Source organism: Monopterus albus, unplaced genomic scaffold (genome assembly GCF_001952655.1).
Source record: "Monopterus albus unplaced genomic scaffold, M_albus_1.0 scaffold394.1, whole genome shotgun sequence".
NCBI classification, from domain to species: domain Eukaryota; kingdom Metazoa; phylum Chordata; class Actinopteri; order Synbranchiformes; family Synbranchidae; genus Monopterus; species Monopterus albus.
Window position 1 is genome coordinate 944526 of NW_018128274.1, and position 25959 is coordinate 970484.

Below are 25959 nucleotides of genomic sequence, written 5' to 3' on the forward strand. Positions count from 1 at the left end.
CAAGAATCTGTGGGCTCACAAGCGCCCTCTGCCTTGAGGCAGGCGTACTGTTTGCCTCACCGAGTAACTTTTAAACTGGGTTTTATGGTTAATCTGCGAGCCTAAACACGTTACAGAACCCCATTTTATACATTATCCAGATTATGGCAAGGCAGAGCATATAATCAGTGTTTGAAAGCATTTTCTTTGCGATATATAGAGGGACAGCGACACACTATTTGCATCGCATACAGTTTGTGAGGATTACACGATCCACCGAGAGGCACAGCAAAGTGCTGCCTCATCGCGCATCTCCTCCATGTATTTGAACGGGACATATGGAAATTCTGCTATTCTTTATTGAAAAAAATTCCTTCAACATCAGATTCGAACAGCACAAGGGCCTACAACACACACCAGCCGACAAATATTAACATTTATTATATTTTATGGTTAACTTTTTTTTTTCTTTTCAAGATTGACAAGATTAATTGTAAAGAACAGGCCAGTCCATTCCTCCACCTTTGTGTTTACGGCCAACACTGCCCTTGTATCCTACATACCCAAAAAGGGCAAAAATGTGATGCTTATGAGCACTCTTCATAGGGATGGGAGAATCAGCAGCCAGGAGGACCACAAGCCAGAGGTCATACTTGATTACAATGCCACCAAAGGAGGGGTTGACAACCTTGACAAGCTGCTATCTTTCTACAGCTGCCAAAGAAGAATATTAGGGTGGCCATTTGTGATTTTCTTCAACAACCTAGATGTTTTGGCATACAATGCCTGCGTAATCTGGATGGCACTTAACCTGGACTGGAAACAGAATAAGCTCCAAAAAAGACGTCTTTTTCTGGAGGAACTAGGCAAGGCACTAGTGAAACTGCACACACAGAGGAGACAACATGTGCCCAGGAACCCAGCTTATCTTGCCATTGTTAGGAGGATACAGGAGGATCGTGCTGTCCCACTTGCAGGACACACACAACCACAACCTCCAGCAGCCACTGGCAAAAAGAGGAAGTGCTGCGAAGTGTGTGGACCCTCAAAGACCTCCAAGACACAGACCACATGTGCCAACTGCAAAAAGTACATCTGCGGTGCACATACTCTGAAATTCTGTCCATTGTGTGTTGTATAAAAAGGCAGGCCTATCCACATACACAGTCCAGTGTCAGAATTATTTGAGAGATGCATTTTTCAGAGGCACTGCTTCTCAATGAGAGTGAATAAAATGTTTTATAATTTTGGTACTGTTCACCGATTGTTGTAAATAATTGCATTTGTTCTAAGATGCATTGTTGAGGGCTGTTTAGTCAGTGACTGCAATGTTCCATTTCAATTTTTATCTGAATTTATGCTTCTTTCTCACCCCACAAGTAGTGCTCCAAAATCGGCCACAAGGTGCTCCTCAGCCAAGCACATACGCCAAATGTCTGAACCTGCAGTCTGAAAGCAAACATCTGCTGTGATTCAGGGTGTAATGGCACGCAGAAAAAGGCGTTGGCCAGGTCGAGGCAGGAAAAGAAACGGTATCACGTTCCCTGTTAGTGGGTGAACAATCCAACGCTTGGCGAATTCTGCTTCACAATGATAGAAAGAGCCAACATCGAAGGATCAAAAAGTGACGTCGCTATGAACGCTTGGCCGCCACAAGCCAGTTATCCCTGTGGTAACTTTTCTGACACCTCCTGCTTAAAACTCAAAAAGTCAGAAGGATCGTGAGGCCCTGCTTTCACGGTCTGTATTCATACTGAAAATTAAAATCAAGCAAGCTATTGCCCTTCTGCTCCACAGGAGGTTTCTGTCCTCCCTGAGCTCGCCTTAGGACACCTGTGTTACTGTTTGACAGATGTACCACCCCAGTCAAACGCCCCACCTGCCACTGTCCCCGGAGTGGGTCACTGTCAGAAGCGAGAGCCCGCTTGGGGGCTCGCCTCTCCGCCTAACTGGGTAAGTGAAAAAACAATAAGAGTAGTGGTATTTCACTGGCGGCCGAAGCCTCCCACTTATTCTACACCTCTCATGTGCCAGATTAGAGTCAAGCTCAACAGGGTCTTCTTTCCACGCCGATTCTGCCAAGCTCATTCCCTTGGCTGTGGTTTCACTAGGGGGCAGCTAGGGACAGTGGGAATCCCATTCATCCATTCATGTGCATCACCAATTAGATAACGAACTATAAGGCAAGGCGTTCCTTCCGGGTTATCCTGCCCGTCAGGCGTCATCCAGTGATCGCTGCCCCGGCCCTTACTAGCTTGAGCAGATTAATCATTATGGATGACCCACTGCCCCCTCTATTTCCAACGAACCGCTCGCTGGTGGGTGAGAGAACCCCTAGACTGACTCACTCAGAAAGTCCCTTAGTACATCCAAGGAGTACAAGAGAACTCTCCGGCTCACCAGCCTAGCAAACTGCGCCCTCCGGCCTACTGCCACTCCCAATTCAGCCAGGACCTGGTTATTGCAAGAGGGCCACTTTCCCCTTGCACCTACCGGGAAACCCATGACCTTAACTTGGCTCGCTCCAACCAGTCTCCCCACCTGAGACGCGAAAAGCTTATAGTAGGCGACTTTCTCTGCTGCAGCCGCCTGCAGCGTGTCTGGTGCATACTCATATCTCACGGTCACATCAAGCACTAGAGCTCTACCTTCTTTTGTGCCAACCAGGTCCGAAATCCTAAGGCCGCCCTCAGGTATATTCAAGCGGAATTCCCGACTCACACTCCATCCGGCGCACTCTGCCTCGATGGCCAGGAGGTCGCACATCCTGTTATGCATGTACCCGCCCTCAGCGCCAGCCCCTCAATATAGTGCCATTCCCTGAACCCCATCCGCCTGGGGTCCTTCAACCACAAATTGCTCAGCTTGTCGCCTCGGAACTGATCCACACCCACCCCCTGGACCGGCAGCGCCACCCAAGCCATGACTTCATCTCCCCTCCAGTCACCCAATCCTGGAGGACTCCTGCAGGCGTCGAGATAACTCTCTGCTTCCAAAATGGGAGCTTCCTCGGGATCCCCGCCAGCCATTGCCCACCTCTTTCGCCATTCAGTCAGGGAGATTGTCCTAGCTGTTACCAGTCTAGTCCATCGGTCCATAGACCTGGACAATCGATAGATCCTCCTCGCTTGTATCGATGGGACAAGCCTCTCCTATCTCATTACGCCAAGCCCCCCCATCTCAGTTTTGCGAGTAGAGAAGCCCATTGGTTGTTGATGGCGGAAGATGCAGCCACTCCTTTACTGCCTTCCTCACCATTCCGTCAAGCGTGGCCAGCGTTAGGACCGGCATATCGCAGTGATCGGCCTGGTAGATAAACTCATTTGCTCTGCCGAGGTTAAACACCCTCACACGTTGTGAGGGCTTAAGAGGAGCCCTCTTGATCCTTACTATCCATTCCTGGAGCTTCAGGATCGGGTCCTGGCCTACAATGCCATGTTTTGGGTCCACGTCAACTCCCAAATAATGCACTGTGTGCCCTGGTTCCACTACGTGTAGAGGGGTTCCACCCAGCTTCCACGGTTCGCAGTCGTTAACCATGCCCTTGTTGATGAAAAAACCGTGACACTTCCTGGGCTGAACGCTCAGTCCAGTCAGCTGGCAAAACAGTTCCAGGACCTTCAGATTCCTCCCCATCCCCCTTGCTGAGTCGCTCAACAGCACCAAATCATCCGCAAAAGCCAGTGTGGCGATGGTGGCCAGCCCATCCGAAGCTGGTTCCGCACTCCTCCAAGGCCTGGATCGGGGGTCCATAGCCAGGTTGAATAGCAACGGGGACATCGGGTCACCCTGCTTAACTCCAAACTTCATGTTGATAGGTGGGGTAGTGGATCCGCTTGTACCGACCCTCGTGACGCAGTCCACATATGAGTTCCGTATCAACTCAATCATGAGGTTGTCCACATGTCTCTGTTCCAGAGCACACAGGATATGCTCTTGGGAGATGGAGTCAAAGGCCTTGGCAAAGTCAACAAACACCACCGCTAGTGGGGCTCTGCTTCTCCTCGCATACCCCATGATCCCCTGTAGGATCATCAGATTGTCCGCACAACCTCCCGAGGATAACAGAAAACCCCTCTGCCTAGGATTCAGGGGACAGGCTCTCGCTAGCCTCTTCATTAAAATCCTAGAAAACAGACGCAAAATCAGTGACCACCCACTGACGTCCTTCAATTCCTCAGCATCCCTTGACTTTGGTAGCAGTTGCCAACCAACCTTCTGACAAAATACATCACAACACATTTCAATTTGAATCAATTACCTGGGGCTGAGGCCACGCACATTCCCACCAACCTCTAGAAATGTAACAAGCTGATTTTTTAATAGTACTGTTATCATTATTATTGGTAAAAAAAATTTTATTTTTTTTTTTTACTTCCCCCTCCTTTTCCCTTTCTTGCATTTCATAGACTGCATAAGTTGGAAATACCCACACTACAACCTTGTTAAACACTACATCCTTTTGTAATGTCATATAACTGTTGTCTTGTCTCCCATGTTCAGTACTATTTTGTTAATATGTTTCAATAAAAAAAAAGAAAAAAAAAAACAAAGTTCTCATTTGAGTATTTGCTACTACCACCAAGATCTGCACCCGCGGCGGCTCTACCCAGGTCCGGTTTCACGCCCTCTCTTCAAAGTTCTTTTCAGCTGTCCCTTAAAGTACTTGTTGACTCAGTCTCGTGCCGGTATTTTGCCTTAGATGGAGTTTACCACCCGCTTTGGGCTGCATTCCCAAACAACTCGACTCCGAGAAAACCGGACCCCGGCATGATGGGGGCCGTTACTTGCCTCACACCGTCCACAGGCTAGGTTCCCACGCCTGCCCATCAGACGGAGACTCGGCGCTGGGCTCTTCCCTCTTGCTACCGAGGGAATCCTGGTTAGTTTCTTTCCCTCCATTTAGTAATATGCTTAAATTCAGCGGGTTGACTCATTTGATCTGAGATCATAATTGATTTACGGGGACTCGGGCCACCCCCCCGGGGAGGGTGGGCGAGGCTCAAGGGTTCCGTGAGGTGCCTGGGCTCCCCGGTCAACGGTGACGAAGGGCGCACGAGGGCCCAGTCCGTAGCCCTAAGGCAGTCCACCTGAAAACCCATCATTTACGCACCCGCCCGGGCTTGTCGCACGCGTAGGAGGAGGGCGGGCCCAGGGACAGGCACCACACGCTCACACGTGCCATGACATGCATTCCCAGAGTCTGCACTTGGGGGGACAAAGGGCATCGGTTGCCTGCGACTGCCCCAGCTGCGGGGAGGACGCGTGGGGTGTCTTTTCCCCCCCAATTGATGGCAAAGCGACCCTCAGACAGGTGTAGCCCCAGGAGGAACCCGGGGCCACAAGTTGCGTTCGAAGTGTCAGTGTGTCCTGCAATTCACATTAGTTCTCGCAGCTAGTTGCGTTCTTCATCTACGCACGAGCCGAGTGATCCACCGCTAAGAGTTGTCACATGTTTCAAGTGGGAGGCCATGGTTCAAAGACGGGGAGGGAAAGGCCAATGACACAACCCCTGGGCGCTCCATCCGGCTAAGCCTGCGCGGGGTCAGAGCTGGAGAGGAGACACTGAACCCCCCTCCCGCTCCTTGTGGAGACGGGAGAGTTGGGTACCCGGATGCGCGCGAAAGAGAGACCAGGGCGGGGCAACTGCCCTTAGGTGGAGGTTCCGAATGGGCGGGCCAGGCCCATATAGATCAGACAGGGCCATCCTCCTCCGCGAGCGTAACCCATCATCGAGCCCGCCGGCCCTCTGGGCAGGATGCGGGAGTATGCCGCTGGTGTCAGAGGGGAAGGCCAGCGTGGGGTCTGATCAGGACGAGGCCCAGAGTAGTGGTGGAGAACCACGCCGACGAATGGCACGGCCCGCTTCAGGTTGAACCGCGGCCCATAAGCCGGCGGGAGGAGGGGGGGCAGTGTCAGGGCCAGAGGGCAGTGCAAGACCAAGGCCCGGCCTAGCGGGCGGTGGCATAGGCAATGCCTTTTCGCCCAGTGACGCTGCAGCCCAACCCTTTCTGGGTGCAACCGGGGCGACAGGAGTGGCCCCTAGGCGTGCGTGTCCAGAGACAACAACCGGAGGTGCTGCGCACCCCAGTGTAGGTGCCTGAGGGTGGGCCGGCCATTTATCCTTCCGCAGGTTCACCTATGGTATCCTTGTTACGACTTTTACTTCCTCTCGATAGTCAAGTTTGATCATCTTCTCCGCGCTCCGAGGGCCAATCCGAGGACCTCACTAAACCATCCAAATTGGTAGCAACAACGGGTGGTGTGTACAAAGGGCAGGGACTTAATCAATGTGAGCTTATGACCCACGCTTACTGGGAATTCCTTGTTCATAGGAAATACTGCAATGCCCACGGGGGCCAGTGATTGGCTCGAGGTTATCTAGAGTCACCAAAGCATGCATGGCTTTTGGGTCTGATAAATACACGCTTCCCCGGAGGTCAGCGCTCATTGGCATGTATTAGCTCTAGGATTGCCACAGTTATCCAAGTAATGTGAGAGCGATCAAAGGAACCATAACTGATTTAATGAACCATTCGCAGTTTCACTGTACTGGCCATGCGCACTTAGACTTGCATGGCTTAATCTTTTAGACAAGCATATGCTACTGGCAGGAATAAACAGGTAGCCCCATCGGGCACCCGGCCAGTGCAGTCACTCGCCCGGCCCGGCCGCTGGGGTTTGCATGAGTGCCCCTGGGCAGGGGGGAGCTCGCCCACAAGGCTTTTGCACCTGCTGAGCTCCTTTGGCGAAGCTCAGGGCTAGCTGATTGAGAAATCTCAATCCTGGCCATGGAGGTAAATCCACAGGCCAGAGAAGCCATCCGCCCAAATGCCGGCGCTTGGCCAGAGGCGGATCACGGGTGCCAGTTGGTCAGACACACGCTGCCGTGTGCAAGGGAGGAAAAAAAAACTTCAAACTGTGAAAAATCTCCATTGGGAGGCAGAAATCCGGATAACAAAGGCCGATTGGAGACCCCGTCTGGGCGGGCAATGGGTCTAGGGTGAGTAGGGGTCTCAATTCTGGAGGACTACATTTCCAAAAACTGGGTTTCAGAAATCGTGCAGAGTGTTGCTACAAGAAATGGGGGAAACCTCATTTGCCGAGGAAGGGGAGGAGCCCATTAACCCAGAATTTCAGCTGCCGCGCACCTTGCTTGGTAAAACAACTTAGAAAAATTTCTGGCTTTTTCAGTTTTCAAAGTTCCAACACAGACTACCAGGACCACAGGAGTCAGAATATTTTCAAAGTTCTAATACATAGTACCAGGACTACGGGAGTCAGAATATTTTCAAAGTTCTAATACGTAGTACCAGGACCACAGGAGTGAGAATATTTTTCAAAGTTCCAGCATGGAGTACCAGGGCCACGGGTCAGAAAATTTTCTAAGTCTGTACACCTCCAGGGATCCTGTGTTTTGCTGTCACCCACCCCAGAAATAGCACTCCATAGGCAGGCAAAATGTGCTGCCTAGTACCCCACAAATACTGCTTCAAAATCAGCCACAAGGTGCTGGCTAGCTCCCCTGGTCACCCAACCCAAGCCCCAGGGACTCTATGCTTCGTTATCACCACAGAAATAGTGATCCATAGGCGGGCAAAATATGCTGCCTAGTACCCCCACTAATACTGCTCCAAAATCAGCCACAAGGTGCTGGCTAGCTCCCCTGGTCAACCACACACCTCTGGCCAGGCTCTGATCATCTCTGGGCCCTCACACTGACACCTCTGATCATCTCTGGGCCCTCACACTGACACCTCTGATCATCTCTGGGCCCTCACACTGACACCTCTGATCATCTCTGGGCCCTCACACTGACACACCCCCAGCCTCTGCTACACTTTACCCAGGGAAGAGCACACACCTCTGGTCCAAAAGTGAACGCCACACAAAGGTTAAGTAACATTTTGAGTGCAGGACCTTTACTTGAAACAAAGTGTTTTTACACTGTTTTATTATTACTATTATAAGTAAACAATCTGGGTACTTTTTCCACCACTGCATAAATAATATGTTTCCTTTGCAAAAAAAGAAAAGTACCTAAGCCATCTGAGAACCTAGGGAAAGCACTGGTGACAACAAACAAAAGTCTGACACGGTCATATTCTCCTCTAAGTGTTTAAGGGTACTGAAACAAAAAATGTACTCATTTTAGTTGAGAAGTGTTTGTTTGTTGCACTTGTTTATTGTCAAAAATCTGCTCTATTCTGCCCATGATTAAGAGAAAATAACATTTGAATTATTGTTTACAGCAAATGTTCACCCTGAACTTTTGTAATTTGCCACTATATCAAATTTGAACACATAGTACAGTATATGTCAGACCTGGGCATTTTACGGCCTACGGGCCACATCTGGCCCTTTGGGCGTCCCTGTCCGGCTTGCGTGAGGTCCATCAAATCAGAACATCAATGAAAAAAAGTTCACAGGTGAACTTAAGATCCCCGACCTACTTGGTGAGAGACAGGTGATGTTGGCCTGCTAACCCTGAAAATGTCAACTCACGCGAAAAAAAGAAAAGTTGATGCCGAATGCCACATTTTCAACAAGACATAGACTGGAAAGTATTTATTTACAGAAGTCAAAGGTAAAGCAGTGTGCTTAGTTTGTGGTACACAGGTTGCTGTGTTCAAGGATTACAATTTGAATCGCCACTACGTGACCAAACATGAGGAGAAATACAAGAACAAGAAGAGCGCGCAAGGGAGTCAGATGCTTTGCTAGTGAAACTGCATAACCAAGAAAGACTTTTTACAAAACTTTCCACACCCAGAGATGCAGCTTTCAAGACAAGTTATGTCATATCCCATAAAAATAAACCGTTTTCTGACAGTTTATTTAACGGTGTTTGTTGGACACTGCAGCACTAATATGCCTGGAGATAAAGGGCGCATATGAGAACGTGCCCCTCTCCCGATGCACTACAACAAGGAGGGTTAAGGACATCGCAGGAAATTTTTGGATCTACCTACATATGTGAACAGACATTCTCAGTGATTAAGTTCAACAAATCCAGATTTCAATGCACTTGTTCAAGCCCAAGCCAGACTGGATTTCTCTCACTGAATAAGTAAAATTAACTGCATATCTTTACGATACTGCAAAACACCTTTTCAGTGTTATGGGAAGTTGAAAATAAAATGGAACTGTGATGTAATGTTTGTTTTTACTGTTTATTACTTCTATAGGAGTATTTTCCTGTTTGACCTACACCACAATTTTCATATATTTATATAAGTATTTACAGAATATTACAGAACTTATTCTTCTGATTACCAGTAGCAGCTAATCAACACATATAATTTACTGCTTTTTACAATAGGAGATAATGAATATTGAGCAGAATTAAGTTCAAGTTATTGTTGGTTCGGCCCTCCAACACAGTTCAGGTTTCTCATGTGGCCCCTTGTAAAAATTAATTGCCCACACCTGGTATATGTAAATGTGTACATGACAGGCAAATAATCTAATTTTATCACAACAGGACACTGACATAAAAATGACTGAGTAGCTTCAATAGGTAAATTCAGCAACACAATTCACTTGACAGCCTGCAGTGCTAAAACCTACAGTACCCTGAGTGAGAATAAAAAAAAAAAAAAAAAAAAAAAAAAACACTCTAAAAGGGGATATTAACCTGCTATGTTTCTAATGAAATCAGCAAAATAATAATAATTTGTTGTTGTAGATTGTTTCCAGGCAACATAGGTGCACAAGATTATGTCTAAAAATAGCCTGTCTGTGCACTTTGAAGACCAGAGCTAAAACTATACATGGATGTCATTTTCAGTTACTGCTGGTGATTGGATGAGATAAAAATATATTTTGTCTTTCTACTCATCTTGACACTGTGCACTTTGGACACAAACTGTAATGAGAATACACAGTCTGACAACGTACCAGTCTTCTAGCTGTACAATGAGGACATACACTGTGCTGTGGTATTGCTCAGCTGTCTGCTCTTTTTCTCCACCTGCCACTCACTGCCTACCTCTAGCCATACCTTTGCCTACCTCCCTCACTGGAACACACAATGAATGTTAATAACAACACAGCAAACCAATAGACTGACATCAGGGCATCACCCTTAACACACACACACACATCAATCTGGAATATTTTCTGTGTGAGAAAATATGAAGGTGAGGATGGGTGTTACATTGCACATCCTGGGCTGTGGCACTTTTACACATTTTAGTAGATTGTGTGCTTTGCCTCTACATGTTTTAGCTTTGTCTTAGTTTAAAATCAAACTTGCTACTTAAGAATTAAACATATATTTGACCATAGGTGCTAAACACAAAGTATTCCACTGTACACTCATGCTGAGATTTGTCGTTACTCATGTGTGATTGGAATGTGTAAACTGCTGTCCCTTGCTCAAGCATCTTCCTCACATGTGCGTACAGTGGCATCAGAAATTTCAAATCTTCACTTTTTAAAATTACTGCCTGTAATAATTTTTATATTAGCAAATGGCAAGGTTTTCTGTTTGTGAACTTGCCAAAACCTACACATACGGTTCTCTGCCACTGCATAGTAATGTTCAACATATTCTTTGGTCAATTATGGAGACAAACACAATCAGCCCGGCCATCATTGTCTTGATGGCCGAGCTGATTGACTTGTTGAGTGACTGAGAGTCTTACAGCCACCCTCAGAATAACTGTGTATTTATCCCCACTTACTGGATGCTAAACTATGTACTTGATCCCCCCCCCCTCTCACCTCATCAGATCCTGAGCCAAAGATGAGCAGGTCAAATGGGATGGCAGCCACCATGTCTATGAGAAACCAGCCTTTAAAGTAGTGGATGGCAATCTTGGCAGGGTGGCTGACCACTTCTTCATTGGTGTTGACATAAGTGGTTCTGAAGTTTATTACGATGTCCACAATAAACATGATGTCCACTATCAGGTCCACGACATTTAACGGTGAGCAGGAGTAGCCGCACTCCCGCCTCTTCTGCTCCTCGTTGTCATTGAGGAGGAAGGCAGCAGAGTAGGGGGTGAAAATGGCTGTGTAGATGACCAACAGCAGGATCAGCCAGTCCCACACTGCTTTGAAGGGGCTGTAGTGAAGGATGGTCCACTTGTCAATACGTGGTGTCTGGAGCTTGTACTCAGGTAGTACGTCTGCACCCAGAGAAAGGACCTGAGGAGGAAGGCAGAGAACCCATCACCTTACTTAATATTTTATCAAAGGGGAGGATTCATATCACTGGTGCTTTAAGGGGTACCAAAAAACACAGAAGGTCAAGGTGTTTGTCATATTCACAGTTAGGAAACTTGTTTCCCTGTACAATGAAATTCTTACTTTGCCGTCCACATGAATGCCACAAAATACAAATGAAATATAAAGTAGATAAATAAGTAACAAAATCTAATGCACTTTAAGCAGCAGTATAATAAGAGAATGTATGCTGCATGAGAGCAGCAGTCAACAGTCAATGTGCAATCTGAACGTAAACAGTAGAGATCATCAGTACATGACGTATTTCCTGGTAATAAACTCCTCAGCTGTTTAGGAGTTTGACGGCAGAGGGAAAGAAAGTTTTTCAGTCTGGATGTCCTACACTTCACACTTCTGAACCTCCGGCCAGAGGGTAGGGAGGCGAACAGTCTGTGCTGGGGGTGGGTGGGATCTTTGAGGATGGAGGCAGCTTTCCTACACACTCTGCGCTGATAAATGCTCTGCAGAGAGGGCACTGGAGTCCTGGTGATCTTCTCCACAGTCTTTACCACTTTCTGCAGGCGCTTGCGATCCATAGCAGTAGTGCTGCCATACCAGACAGTGATGCAGCTGGTCAAGATGCTCTCAATAATGCAGCTGTAGAAGTTGCAAAGGATCCTAGGCGACATGCCAAACCTCCTCAGCCTGCTCAGGAGGTACAGCCACCGTTGGGCCTTCTTGACCACCTGTGTGGTGTTAAGTGTGTTATGGCGAGCCGTGTGTTGAGTGGTTTTGGACCCAGTAACAATGCAGATTCAAACCCAGGCTAGACAAGAAAAACGTCTTTAATGCTCTGCAAAAAACCAAACAAAACAGAGCTGGTCTCGTCCGCTGATCTCGGGGCAGCTGGGCACACCGAGTTGACTGGACTACTGTTTCCCGGGGTGTATTAGAGGCGTAGCTCGCTAAATAAGAACAGAGAGAGAGAGTTTAAGAACACGCAGCAGGTATGGTATAGATTGTTTCTGGTAGTCACTCTGGGGACCTGAACAGCTGAGTGCGCCGCAGGCCCAGGGAGTAGTCCAGGGAGGGACTGGTGCCAGAGATCTCGGGTTCGGTGTGTGGGTCCCCTGATGAGGCAGCGCTGGTAGCTGAGCGGTGTGACGTAGGTTGGTGGTGCTGTCCCAGGATCGCTTTGGAGCTCTGTGAGGAGGAGCAATTCACACAAAAAAACAGTCCAAAACCAAAGAACCCCCTTTAAAACATGAGAAGGGCACAAAAACCGATGCAACAGAACTATGCACAATTACAGTTCACAGCGTTCAGAGAGGAGCGCAGATCAAACAGTAGTCCATAAACCTGAGGCCTTGACATGAACATGAAACGTTGTTACCAGCAGGACAACATATAATAATCTGGCGACGAGGACGCACCAACGCTGACCCTATATACTGCTCCGATAATGGAGAGCAGGTGTGCCTCGTCGCCTAGAATGCACCCTCACCTGTGCGGGGGCGGAGCTGCTGGAACTACCTGTGCCTGCTACTGAGGTACAGGGGGCGGCCCGGGTCACGGACATAAAGTGTCCAAGTGAGGTCCTCACTTATGTGGACGCCCAGGTATTTGAAGCTGCTCACCCTCTCCACTTTGAGCCCTCGGCTGAACAGTGGCTGATGAGATCTCCTCTCCTTCCTCATGCCCACTATCATCTCCTTCATCTTGTCCGTGTTGAGGCTGAGATTATTGTCCTTGCACTATGACACCAAACCGGCCACCTCCCTCCTGTAGGCTGCTTCATCCTCGCCAGTGATGCTTTCACACTGCGACTGTGCTGTTGTAAATTTCAGGATGATTTTGTCTTTGTGGGAGGCAGTGAACCCAATTAAAGAGCCAGTCAGCTGAGGCAGTAGAACAGGTTTTGATGTCTTTCCATGATCAAAACAGAAGTACACACAGTCTTGAGGGATCAGGCAAAAGAGTGGTACTTAACACGGTCCAAGGTCGAAGTCTCCGGCAGGGCAGCAGGGAAGGCAAGGCAGAATCACAGGTTAGTAGAACAGGCAGGATGCTGATCTCAGGATGGCAGTCGGGCAAGAGGGAGCAGGCTGGATCACAGGTCGTTAGAGCAGGCAAGGGGGGTTCGGTACCAGAAAAGCAGTCACAAGGGAATAATGCTGGAGAGTCTAGACAAGGCATAGAACAATCTGGCAGCTCCTCACACTGTGAAGAGCTGCTATATGCTGTGGTGAACAGGTGTGGGTGATTAGTGGCAGGTGAAAACAATGTGTATAACGAGATGAAGTTACCAGGGTTTAGGATGAGCTGGTGACAGGAAGTGGTATCAGAGTAAAAGCAGGATACCGGAAGGGGACGGGGCAGGATCATGACAGTTGTAGGAATAAAAATCTTTTATCATGCTCACATGTGAGATAAAAAGATCCAGGAAGTTCTACATAACTTAATATAGCATCTGAAAAAATGATAAAACTGTTCCAGGTTAAAAATAAAATAAAAAAGAAAACCATTAATTGTCTCTAGAAAAAGAAAAAAAAACAGGCAGTTTTGAAGCTGAAATCCATTCTAGCAAGCCAGGATGTCACTAAAATTATCTCTGTTGTGCAGTTATATATATATGCAAATCAATAATATAGCAGCGTCATAGACCATTTCAGATAAGAGTCTCAATGACTTTAAGATAATTATAGGTGCAGGCAGAGGATGCATCTATTCATCAAAGTGCCTGACACTTCAAGAGCAAAAATTTTTCAGGCTCTTTCACTGCTGATTATTGTAGCTCTAAGAGGGGAACGCAAAGAAAGCGAGGCAGGTAGAATACATGAGCTGCAAGGGCAGAGCGACAATGATTGCTACTCAGCATAAGAATGGAACAGAAAGAAGAATCTTAAATGACTATTTTGGCATCCATCACTTATTGTGTGTCCCCTTATCTGTGGCCTGGTCACCTTCATAACTCCTGTTATTAAGAGCAGAGGACTAGGGAACAGAAGGATGATATATGGCGTGAGAAAAGAGCTTAAGTGTTAATAATTAAATTGGTTATTAGAAACTCCTGCCCTTTGTGTGATGGAGAGGGCCAAATGCTTTTAACCTCTGATATGGGATAACCTTTGAAATCGATCAGAAACGAAAGGACAGACAAAGGGAATGTGTTCTATTATTCATCAAGCTGCCACTTCATTAAAAGCAAATGTTTCAAATGCCAGTTTCATTACAGTTACAAGTCAGCATGTGACTGCTGTTGCTTCAATTTTTGTCTTCATATATTGATTTCTGTTTGAAAATTGAATTTAAAAAATACATCTAGCAACTATGTATTTCAACATGTTGTACAAAAACTGTTGTGTTATTAAGTGTGGTGAACAGTGACGATAAAAACAAGATGGCAGCTCAGCTCAGTGTGAACACAGTACCCCTCACAGCCTGTGAGGACACCTGGCTGGGAGGCTGAACAAGCTTGATGAATGTGTTTTAGCATTTCTAAATAAAATATCCCATTTTAATTATTACACCTACCTTCTGTAGCTATGTGCACTTGGTGCAAATGAACATTTGTGGGGTAATGCAAGGCTTCAAACAGATTTCTCCCCTTCTCTGGTTCTTTGGGCTGCACCGTCAAAGCCTGGGCATTATTTATGAGAACAAAGTGCTGTTTCATGTTCCTGAAGGTAATCACGTGGCTTCCATCATTAAAAATGCTGCACATACCACTGGTTTAATTCCACATTCAGACTGAAATAACCCAAAGACGTTTGCATCGAGATATTAAAGGGAGGTGCTGGGAATTGGAGTCTCATGTAAGAGATGTCTAAAGCACCATGTGAGTGTGCTGATCAGCTTCCTGGATGAACCCTCCACCTGCCTGTGGGAGCTAGGAGGGAGCCAAGGCCATGAGAGAGTGTCTGCTCACACACCCTGATCATGGCTTCAAATCAGCTCAGGAGGATTGAGCTGATTTCAAGACATCTGCTGTTGCTTTGTGTTCCTTGCAGTCAGGTGTCTAGAGAACTGTTTACAGAGGTAAGGTTTAGAAAGATATGGCACACCCCCATGCCCATTTGTTACTATGATCATTTTAACAGCATGTAGTTAGCCAAAAACAGAGATGGCACTCTGTGCTCAATGCCATGTGTTCAGTAAAAGAAGGAGGTAGTGACAAGGAACATGGGAGAAACAAAACTAAACTACTGTGCAACATGGTACAGAAGTTTATTAACACCACAATAATAGGCCTGCTCTCTCTGCAGCTAAATAACTTTAATGCTGGGCAGAGAGGTTGGTGTGATGCACTGTAGTCTGTCTCTGCCTCTGGCTCGAGTCTAAAGCCTGCCATTGAAGCTGCCTTTTAGTGCAAACAGGGGTCAGTTTCTGTGTCTTCTATTCGTTTCACCATTAATGGGTGAAATGCAAAACTGAGACTTAATTAGTGGTTTAGGGCAGCTCTGACCCACTCCTAGGAATACATTAACCTACAGTCCCTGTGTACACTGTGCTGCATCTTAGCCCTCACAGGGAATGTGAGGATGATCTCTTACCCAGTCCGTAACTCTAGAAATATGGCCTGAGCTCTGAATGCTGTCTGGCAGGAGTAAGAGTATCCCTGATTATCTACTACAAGTGACAGACACCGCTGCTGTTTGACGTATCAGAACCTATGACTTTCAGTTAACCACCCTGAGGGGGGAGGGGGGAGGAAGGGCAGGGGTGACAACGGAATCTGGTGACTGCAACGGCTGCTCAAGCTGTTCAAGTGTGATTTGTGATGACGGTAGTCATTCATCAATGATGTGATGAATATTAATGTTGAATCTTTCCACTCCAGTTTGCCAAACATCAGATGGTCAACAAATGATTGGTGCAATAAACAGTTTATAAATGCAAACTATACGTGTCCAGAACTAAGTTTACTATTATTACGCTTAAGTGTTTTCTATTTTTAGTCTCTGACAACAGCAAAGAACCCATATTAACCCATGACAAAGAACTTAATAGCAGATGGTTAGTACTGTTCATTGGTGGGCTGACTTTTAAAGGTGCAGTTGAAATGAAAGCCTACGTGTTTTGTACATTCAAAAACAATATTCATTTTTAAAGCATACTGTTTTAAGATTGTTTCTGAGGGCAGATATTTTTCCCATTAGTAAATGAGGGCTAAAGGGTTAAAGTACTTAATGTTAATATTTATTTAGCAAAAAACAGTACATTTTATCCTACACATGGCTTTAAAATACTGTATATGTCGTAAATTAGCAGTTGGTAAGGGGATGGCAGTAGAGCAGTTTCCATATGAACAAAAGGCTCCAAGGATTTTTCACTAAATCAGAAACTAGGGGAGGTGACAGTGGTGTGGTGGGTAGAGCAGTCATCTTCCAACTGAAAGGTTGAAGGTTCGAATCTCGGTGCCTGCAGTCCACATGTTGAGGTGTCCTTGGGCAAAACACTGAACCCCCCCTGTTGCCCCCGATGGCTAGAGCCATTGATTGAGTTGGTGCCGCAGATGGCTGCCTCAGTTCTGTACCAGAAACAAATTCCTTGTGTGTGTAACATACTTGGCCAATAAAGGTGATTATCCTTAACTTTTCAACCGATTTTGGTGAAGAAGATTGTTTTATGTTTTCATGCTTGGTTAGCGTCTCACCTGTGTAACCTTGTCTGTGACGTTGTGTGTGCGGTCCTTGACTTTCGGGGCGATGATGGTTTTCTCTGAGGACGGAGGCGAGGGGCACTTCTTTTCGTTGGTGGCCTCAGAGAAGTTGAGCGTGATGAGGGGGATTTTGTTGATTGTGCTGTACTTGTTGAGGTTGGAGTCGGAGGTGGAGCCGAGCAGACTGGATTTGATCTGGCTGAGTGGCCCTGAAAGGGTAAAGTGAGAGGGAGGATGTCAACAGTAAAGTTGCCACAGCTTGTACTATGGCTAGGCTATTGTTGATCTAATAGGTTCTGTGAATTGAGGACATCAGAGACCAGTAAAGTATTCAGCTGATTGTTGTGACATGTGTAGTGAATATGGAGTGGCCCTTACTTTTGGAGTGAGCTCAATCACAACACAACACAGAGAATACAACAAGATACTGAAATACAAACTCCACACCCTCTCATTGACCAGTCTAGGATGAACAGGCCTTTCAAAGTTTCTCATTAAAAGATAATGAACAACACTGTCTGTGAAAGAAAAGAATGATTCTACGCACGATCAGAGAAAAAAACTTCACACAGTCCAGTAACCTGTCTGTCTGATGGAGTTTGGACACATAATGAAGGTGTTACCGAATTAGCAAAACATTCCCTCATTATTCTACTAAATGTTCACAGTATCATAAAATCAGACTCTCAGACATTTATTCCCTGGCTTCTTATGAGTGCACCCAACACTGCAACAATATGTGACAGCACTACACACGCTGAGACCTGGCCCAATGAGAGTGATAAAAAGTGAATGAGAGAATTGCTGATTCCATTGTGTGAGCCAGCACAGGAAGGTCACACTATTTATTCCCTCTTTTCAGCACAGTGATTCAGAGTCAAGGACAGAGAGGCAGCTGAAGATGAGAGATTACATGCCACAGTAAGGATACATCATTGCAGTCATAAAAAACTGAATGGATATAGAAAAAAGCTGAAGCCATACCCCCAGCCATCCAGGAGCAAGACTCTAACAAACCAGTAAAGAGAAGATATTAGTGGTAAAGGAGAAAGTGGAATTATGGATGGGTGGCTGGACTGCAGGGGCAGTAGTCAAGGATACAAACATCATTACTTCAAATATTGTATTAAGGCATTTATCAGGATAGAGAGCACATTTTTGGTTTGGAGAGCAGACCTTTAGAGATTTGAAAAGTTAATGTCTGATACTAATATTACAAAATATTACTGTTAGAGTGATCCAAATACCATTAATGCATTAGGTGTAAATAAACAACACTAAAGAAACAGTGATGATTTCTGGTGTTGAGGAAGTCACAATATGTACTGTGAAATGAACGCTGTATAAGCACCACTGCACTTAATAAGAGAAAAAGATGAGCATATAGAATCCAAGCAGAAACACAGTCAGGTTTCTTTTCATTCACTAAAACTTGGCAACAAGGAACCAGAGGGCACATGGAAGAAAACAGAGGTTACAGATAGTGGGAGGTATCATCTCATGAAGCCCCAGTGATTTTCTTCAATGAACAAAAGCAGGAGAGAGGATTGTGTCGTGTGTTACTTCATGCAAGCACATGCACAGGTCAGTGTGTGGTATTTTTTTTTAGCTGAGCCTTCCCCCTGGGCAACTGGCTAGGGTTCAGCGGGGCATGTGCACTGAGACCAACTCATTTAGTGCTGTGCCAGTGTTTTGAGGCACCGGTTCAAGAACTTACAAACATGCTGTCTCTCATCCACCAAGGTGATTGCATCCCACATAAACCTCAGTGATGTGGAAAACTCGTGCAGCAAGCAGGCTCTGTGCAGTATACATGTATTATCTAGTAGTAAAATATACAACTCAAGATGCAGCAGGCTATTGTTTGTTACCTTTGATATGGCGACCATTGTCTGCGATGGCAGCAGCACAGTGTCGGAGAAGGAAGAAAAAGGGGAGTGGAGGTGAGAGAAGAATTTCTAGTTTTGTATGATGACAAATGGGTGCTGACATTAAGTTCTCACTACATTCCCATGAGAAATTTATTTTAGTGAAGTAGATATAGTGTCAGCAACTCTCAGCTACTTGAATGAGGACTGGCGATAAAAAAAAAATGAAGGCCAACTGATTGGCCTGGACAAAACCGGGCCAGTCTGGGACTCTCATCCAAATGAGGGCCAAAAGGCTAATGTGTGGTTTAGACCCACAAGAAGATCAATAGCACAAACTATAGATGATAACTCACTATAATACTGATTATGAAACCGGCATGCCACATCTTGCGTCTCCTATTTTGGGACCACAGAACGATTGGTACTTAATACAGCCAAACTGTAGTGAACATGTGTCATGAGAAATAACTTCTTTCATTAGTCTAATTCAGGTATTGACCACATCTGACTCTTTAATGGCTGTCATCCCTTAAAAAACAGTGGTTTTGCTACATAAAGCCACAGATACCTGCCATGAGATAAAGTACAACTAGATCAACATCAACCACATTTGTAGTATTTTTGTGATATTACAATAAAGCTTTACAGCTTTAAGCAGAAGATTCCTACCTTCACTGGCATGTCTGTCCCTGAATGCCACCTTAGAGTTGGACCCAAAGCCTTCCATGTCATGTACGGAAGAGGCTCTGCGAATGCTGCACATTCTCTCTCTGGAGGCAGTTGGAGTGAGGCCCGGGATTGATGGTGCAGCAGTAGGTGTGTCCTCCTGACTCTGGTGTTGGGTCTGGGCAATGGCCTGGTCTGGGAGCGTCCTGTCCCAGGGGCCCTTAGGTGACGAGTGGTCCAAAGGCCCAGAAACAGGTGTGGAGCTGTGGCTGGGGCCAATGAGGGCGCGGGTGTCATTAGCGTAGGAGGGACTGCAGCTCTCGCGGGTGGTGGGGAGTTGGTAGTCACGTGTGGCCACTGAGCCGTCACTGTGGTGAGGGGAGTCCACCATGACAGCGTCAGGGTCTTCCTGGGGCAGGGACTGCTTACTGATACCAAGGAGAGATAAGGCTGGGAAACGAAAGTGAAAGAACCTCCCTTTACCTGACGGAGAAGAAGAGAAGAAGAGCAATTTGAATGAGAATGAGAAAACCCATATTTTCATATTAATCCATAGTAATAGCCTATGTGACAGCAGTAACCAACAAGACCAGGAAGACACTCAATTACTGCCAAGAGGTTAAGTTTTCTGACCAACAGCAGCATAAAAAAGAGAGTGCACGGTGGTTTTTAATGAGGGATCAACATAACCCCCACTGACCTTGTGTTGTGTTTTTAGCACAACATGCTTGCTGTCTTCAAGATCCCTGCTGATATTTTTCATATTTTTTTGCCAATCAAAAAGCCTGCCAATGCAGCTACCTAAAAAGACCCTGGCAGATCAAAACAAATGCCTCAGGCACATCCTTTAATTATTCATGGAGAAGGCCATTTGCTAAAATATTATAATGGCAGTAGTACAAGTATAAGTCAATCCTATAAGTATTATTTGCAGTTTTTTTTTTTGTTTTTGATAGATCCTGGGAAGATAAGAAGGAATGTAACAAAGTGCTGCTTTCATAACACTAGGTAGAATGTTATGCAGGACAGATGAAAGAGAGTAGTTTGTTAAGTAAAAAAAAACAATGCACACACATGCACATTCACAGATAGGCATATTTAGTTGCATCTCAGAATATCTGCTCACAAGTTTATTCATATGGCCTGCATGTTGGGAATCATTAGTTCACCTGAACATATGCCATACATATCAGAATGGCTTTCTTAGTCCCTAAAAATGCCCAAATGTGCAAAGAAAATGAAAATCCCTTAAAAAGGATGAGCACACCTGAATTTAGGAAACAACTTCATCAACTTCACAGCACATCACTATGTCGTCTACAGCGCACTCTATTTGACATACTTTGTACGTGATATAATTCATAAACACAATAGGATGTAAAGCTTATTTAATAAGTTATTTGATTATATAAAAAGGGGAGCATTTCAGTTGATTTGACAGCTTTGATTGGTGGTCCAATTGCTGTCACTCCACTTCTGGTTGCTACTGCACAAAATCTGGTTGCAAAAAAGCAAGATGGCAGCCAGGATATTTATATATATTACATATATATTTATTTCAGGATATTTTGGCTTCACTTTTGCATAGTGGAGGGAGGTGGTGGCATTACGTCTATTTTACATACAGTGAGTGTGTGCGACTTATACATTGCTATTATTCCAATTCACCAGCAAATACCACTGTTCATTTAGTGTCATACTGTTTACAATTGCCATAAGCCAGTAAAATGGCAAGAATACTGACATATCACTCAAAATCAGGACACACAATTAGATGATGAGTGGCACACCTTCAACTATTTTTACATTTCCAAGAACATGTACTGTATGTTTTTTCCATTGTTGTTGCCCTATACATGTCAGCTTTGTAATCATATTATTCTAGCCTAATAGGGTGCTTTTGCAGCAGAGGCTGGACACAAAGGCACAACAGTGACTCAGGCTCCATCATTGCTGTAATGAAGGACTTCCTGTGAATATACTGTGACTGTACTGAGGCAGACATTAACATAGATGTGATAATCTGCTTAGATAACATAGCAAAGGTCGTGAGATGGAAATGTTTATGTTCAGGGCCCGGAAAAGCTGAAGAGATGCTGAAAACACTAAACAGCAGTAAATATTTTATTTGTTCAAATCTATAGGTTTTCCATTACCGGTGTCCAGTGGAGTTAGCTATGTACCTGTACTGTTTTTCATAGTTATTGAGATTGTTTTATTACCCAGTCCTATCATAATGTGTTTACATTTTGTCTCCAATAAGATGCTGGAAATGATCATTAGCATTTAATTGGTGACTCAGAGCAGGATCTGAAGCTAGTGTTCAGCTCTGTGCTGCAGTATGACTAAAGTCATTCATCTTAATGAAATGAAATTTAGTTGTTTCTGCAAAAGAATCATGAACAAATTTTGGGGCCTGCCAGTCAGAAAGTCCAGGAGCCAGTCAAAGAGGGTGGGGTGCAGACCCAGTGTGGACAGTTTGTGGGTGAGTTTGTGGGGGACAACTGTGTTGAAGGTGGCGCTGTAGTCAATGAAGAGTATCCTGATGTAGGAGTCTCCATTTTCCAGATGAGAAAGGGAATAGTGGAGGGCAGCCACGATGGCGTCTGAGGTGGCCCTGTTGGGCCGGTAGGCATACTGCAGAGGGTCCAGTGTGTTCGGTATACTGTGTGATACTTTAATTGTGATACAAAGAGTAACATGCTGAATATCCTGTGAGTGCACTTATTGGGTTGTGTGTGTGTGTGTGTTCTCTCTCACACACCTCTCCAACCCGTTCATTCTTTCCCTGCAAAAACTCACTAGCAGCTTTACACAACCAAAGGACATGCAGTTGTTGCTGTGATATCAGATACTAATACAGTCAGGGAAAAAACTGGTATCTCCCTACCCTGGAGATACCAGCTTGAAATACCAGGGCCATATGATCAGAGAAGGTATTCATACATATTTCTACATTTGACACAGGCACACTATAAGACAGAATGAGATCCAGCGTGTCCATGTTCATGTGTCGGTCCAGACACATGTTGCACCAAGTCAAAAGCAGCAACCGTAGTTAAAAATTCTCTCACTAGAGGTTTCTCCAGACTACACACATGAATATTGAAATCACCCAATAAAAGAACATGATCATAATAAGGCATGACCCCAGCCAAAAAATTAGTGAAGTACTCAATAAAATCCTTATTTATATTTAGGTGGCCTATAAATAATTGCACACAATACCGGGTTAAAATGACCTACCTCAACTAAAGTCACCTCAAAACTGGACGAAAACGATAGTGATAATGTACACTGCCTCCTTATAAACTTTTCCTTAAAAACCACCACTGTTCCACCTCCCCGGCCAGACGACCTCGATGAACAAAAATAAGAGCACCCCGCCGGCAGGAGTTCAGTAAAAGCACTAAAACCCCCAGCGTCGATCCATATCTCTATTAAAAATAAAAAATCCAAATCCCAGGAACTAAAGAAGTCCCTCACAATAAAAGTCTTTTTCTTCAGCGACCGAGCATTCACCAGGCCGATCCTCACCAGGTCCACGGCCTGCACTACTACAGGCCGTGGAACGAAGCGAAGTGTCTTCAAAGCATCATTATCCACCACGCGCCGCCGAAGCCGAGAAAAACACGGCCTAGCGTGCCAAGACCCTTCTTCATCCCCACGACTGGCACAAGGCAAGCATGCATAGGATCCAGCAAATGCCTGGGCACCACAAATGAGGGATAATGTCCCCAGCCCGTCCAAGAAGAAGGAAAGGAGTGTCTCAGGCAGGCTTTCAGCCTCACTAGCTGTCCACTGCGCCTGCCCCGACGACGGGAATGTCTTCGCCAGAGGGCTACTGCCAAGACCCGGAAGAAATGAGCCGGAATCCCCAACAGAACCGGCGGAACAGTCTTGCGCCCATCACCATTCCATATACAGACATCACTGACTTTAAATTGAATATCCAAAAGAGTTTGGCGATCATAAACCAGTAGAGACTCAGTTTGTCGAGTACCAAGAGCTAAAAGTAAGACAAATAACCACCAACATACGAGCAGCAGACGAGCAGCCATGCACACCGGAGCCATCTTTTCTGCAGGTCAATATAAGACACGGTCCCATATCCGCTCTCGCTTGCATCTGAAAAGTGATGGAGCTTTGCTGTGGAAATTTTGCCAAATTTCTCAGGCTTTATGCATCTGGTTGCAGCAAAGTCAGATAGTTGATTTAAATCTTTTAACCATTCACACCATCGTTGAGCATAATTTTCTGGGATTATTTCATCCCAACCAAGCTTTTCTTTGATCAGCTGCTGCATCAGTATTTTGGCTGAAAGAATGAATGGTGCCAAGAACCCCAAATGATCATACACTGTTGACAGGATTCCTCATCTAGTGAAGGGTTTTTCTTTTACTTGAATCCTGAACCGAAATGTGTCAGACTCAATGCACCATAATACTCCAAGTGCTCTTTCTATTGGAAGAGCATCATGTGACAAGTCCACGACTCTTACTTCTTTGGCTCTGTCGTTTTCTGGTATGGCTGCTAATACTTCTCGTCTGTTACTTGTCCACTTCATTAAGTTGAATCCTCCTGAAGCACATAAAGCTTTGAGGTCTGCATGCAACTCAGTAGCTTCATTTACGCTGCCAACAGACTTTAGACAGTCATCTATGTAGAAGCTGTTGAGGACAGTACTCACTGTTTGTGGCAACGAGTTGCTCCTGTTGTCTTCTGCTGTGTTTCTTAATGCAAAATTTGCACAGCTGGGGGATGACATAGCCCCAAACAAATGCACAATCATTTTGTATTCTTCCAGGTTGTGTTTTGTTTCTCCACTGGGCCACCATAAAAAGTGTAAAAAGTCAGTGTCTTCCTGAGGGACTTTCACCTGGTAATACATGGCTTTAATGTCTGCCATAAAAGCTACAGGCTCTTGTCTAAATCTCATCAAAACTCCTACCAGGGAATTGGCAAGATCAGGACCCTGTAACAGTTCTGTGTTCAATGTAACTCCTTGAAAACTGGCTGCACAGTCGAAGACCACCCTTAACTTTTTCTTTTGAGGATGGTATACCCCATGATGTGGTATTATACAGTACCATACTTTCATTTCTTTTGCATAAGCTCTTCTTCGGTTACCTTATCTGCATAACCTTTATACATCATTTCCTGCATGAAAGCAGTGTATTCCTGATGGAACGTAGGATTTTTTAGAAATTTCCTTTTAAGAGTGAGAGCTCATTGAACTGCAACACCCTTGTTGTCTGGCAATGTGATAGAAGCCTCCTTTTTTGGTAATCCAATGTGATAGTGATTATCAGCATGGTAAACTGTGTTCGTCACAGACTCCATGAACTGTCTGTCCTCTTCTGACATTTCCAGCTTCTCCTTACTACTGTGCTCAGGGAAATCTTGATTAAAATGTTGTATAAGAAGCTGCTCAACATTGTCAACTGAAACACAATTTACTACTGCTTTCACAACATTTGCAATGCCTTCTGAAACATTGTCTGTGTATTCCCTCAATGGGTCATTTACTACCCAGCCAAGTGCGGTTTTAACAGCATATGGTCCGTTGTTTTTGCTGTTTATCACATGCCATGGTTCTAATGGCTTGTGTGCATTGGCTCCAATAAGAAGTCCTACATCAGCGTCGATGCTTGATAGTGTGACCTCATTGAGATATGACAATTTTTCAACGTCCTTTTGTGTTGGTATATTCCTTTTTGAGACAGGAATGTTTTTTGTGTAAAAACTTTAGGAAGATCAATAAAGTTGTTGTTTTCTATTCCGCTGATTTCTAAGTCTGTGATCATGTAGCTCTCCATTTGCTATGTCGAGCTTATGGTGCTCAGCTCAAGCTCAATTCGTTTGCCTTGCAAGTTCAGCTGTCTCGCTAGATCATTAGTACAGAAGGTAGCAGAGCTGCCTTGATCCAAAAAGGCATAAGTCTCCACTATCTTGTTGCTCCTTTTTGACTTCACTTGAACTGGTACAATGGCAAAAACACAATCATCACCGGCCCCAGTACAGGCACTTGCTTCAGCTTTAGTAACTTCCACTGTACTGGAAACCACTGAGTGCTCTGTGCTGACATCTTGGAGCTTTTCTTCTGTTTTCTTTGTGTTGGCATGATCAGATCTTTCAAAATGCAACATAGTAGGGTGATGTTGAGCACAAACCTGGCATGTCATTCTTCATTTACAATCTTTGCTTATGTGCCCTTTAAGAAGACATCCAAAACAAATACCTGCCGTTTTTAGGAACTCAATCCTTTCTTTATGTGTTTTTTCTTTCATTTTTTGACATTCTTCCAAGGTGTGGTCTTTCTCACAAAATAGGCATGGTTTTGTAAAAGCGTTGTTGTATGATGTAATGACACCTCTAACTTTAGGCACATTAGACTGATCACTTCTTTGTGTAAAGGCACTGATGATGAAGCTAATTCTTTTTTTGTACAGTCAAGGAAAAAATTATTGGAACCCCAGCTGATTTTGTAAGTTTGCCCACTAACAAAGACATGATCAGTCTACAATTTCAATGGTAGGTTTATGTGAACAGTGAGAGACACAACAATAACAAAAAAATCCAGAAAAATGCATTACAAAAAAAGTTATA

General features: G+C 45.1%; 1 protein-coding gene across 5 annotated transcripts in view; it reads right to left on the reverse strand.

Annotated features, from left to right (window-relative positions):
* The window catches only part of LOC109951523 (potassium voltage-gated channel subfamily H member 7-like), a 170261-nt gene that overhangs the window by 57669 nt on the left and 86633 nt on the right, over nt 1-25959 (reverse strand). For 4 of the 5 annotated variants that reach the window (XM_020586084.1, XM_020586083.1, XM_020586087.1 and 1 more), the window contains exons 4-7: nt 19354-19833; nt 18685-18705; nt 16808-17022; nt 10708-11133 (exon numbers count right to left, since the gene is read on the reverse strand). In XM_020586084.1, coding sequence (XP_020441740.1) covers nt 10708-11133; nt 16808-17022; nt 18685-18705; nt 19354-19833 — 1142 coding nt within the window. The remainder of the gene's footprint in view (nt 1-10707; nt 11134-16807; nt 17023-18684; nt 18706-19353; nt 19834-25959) is intronic. The other variant, XM_020586085.1, reaches the window with a different exon arrangement.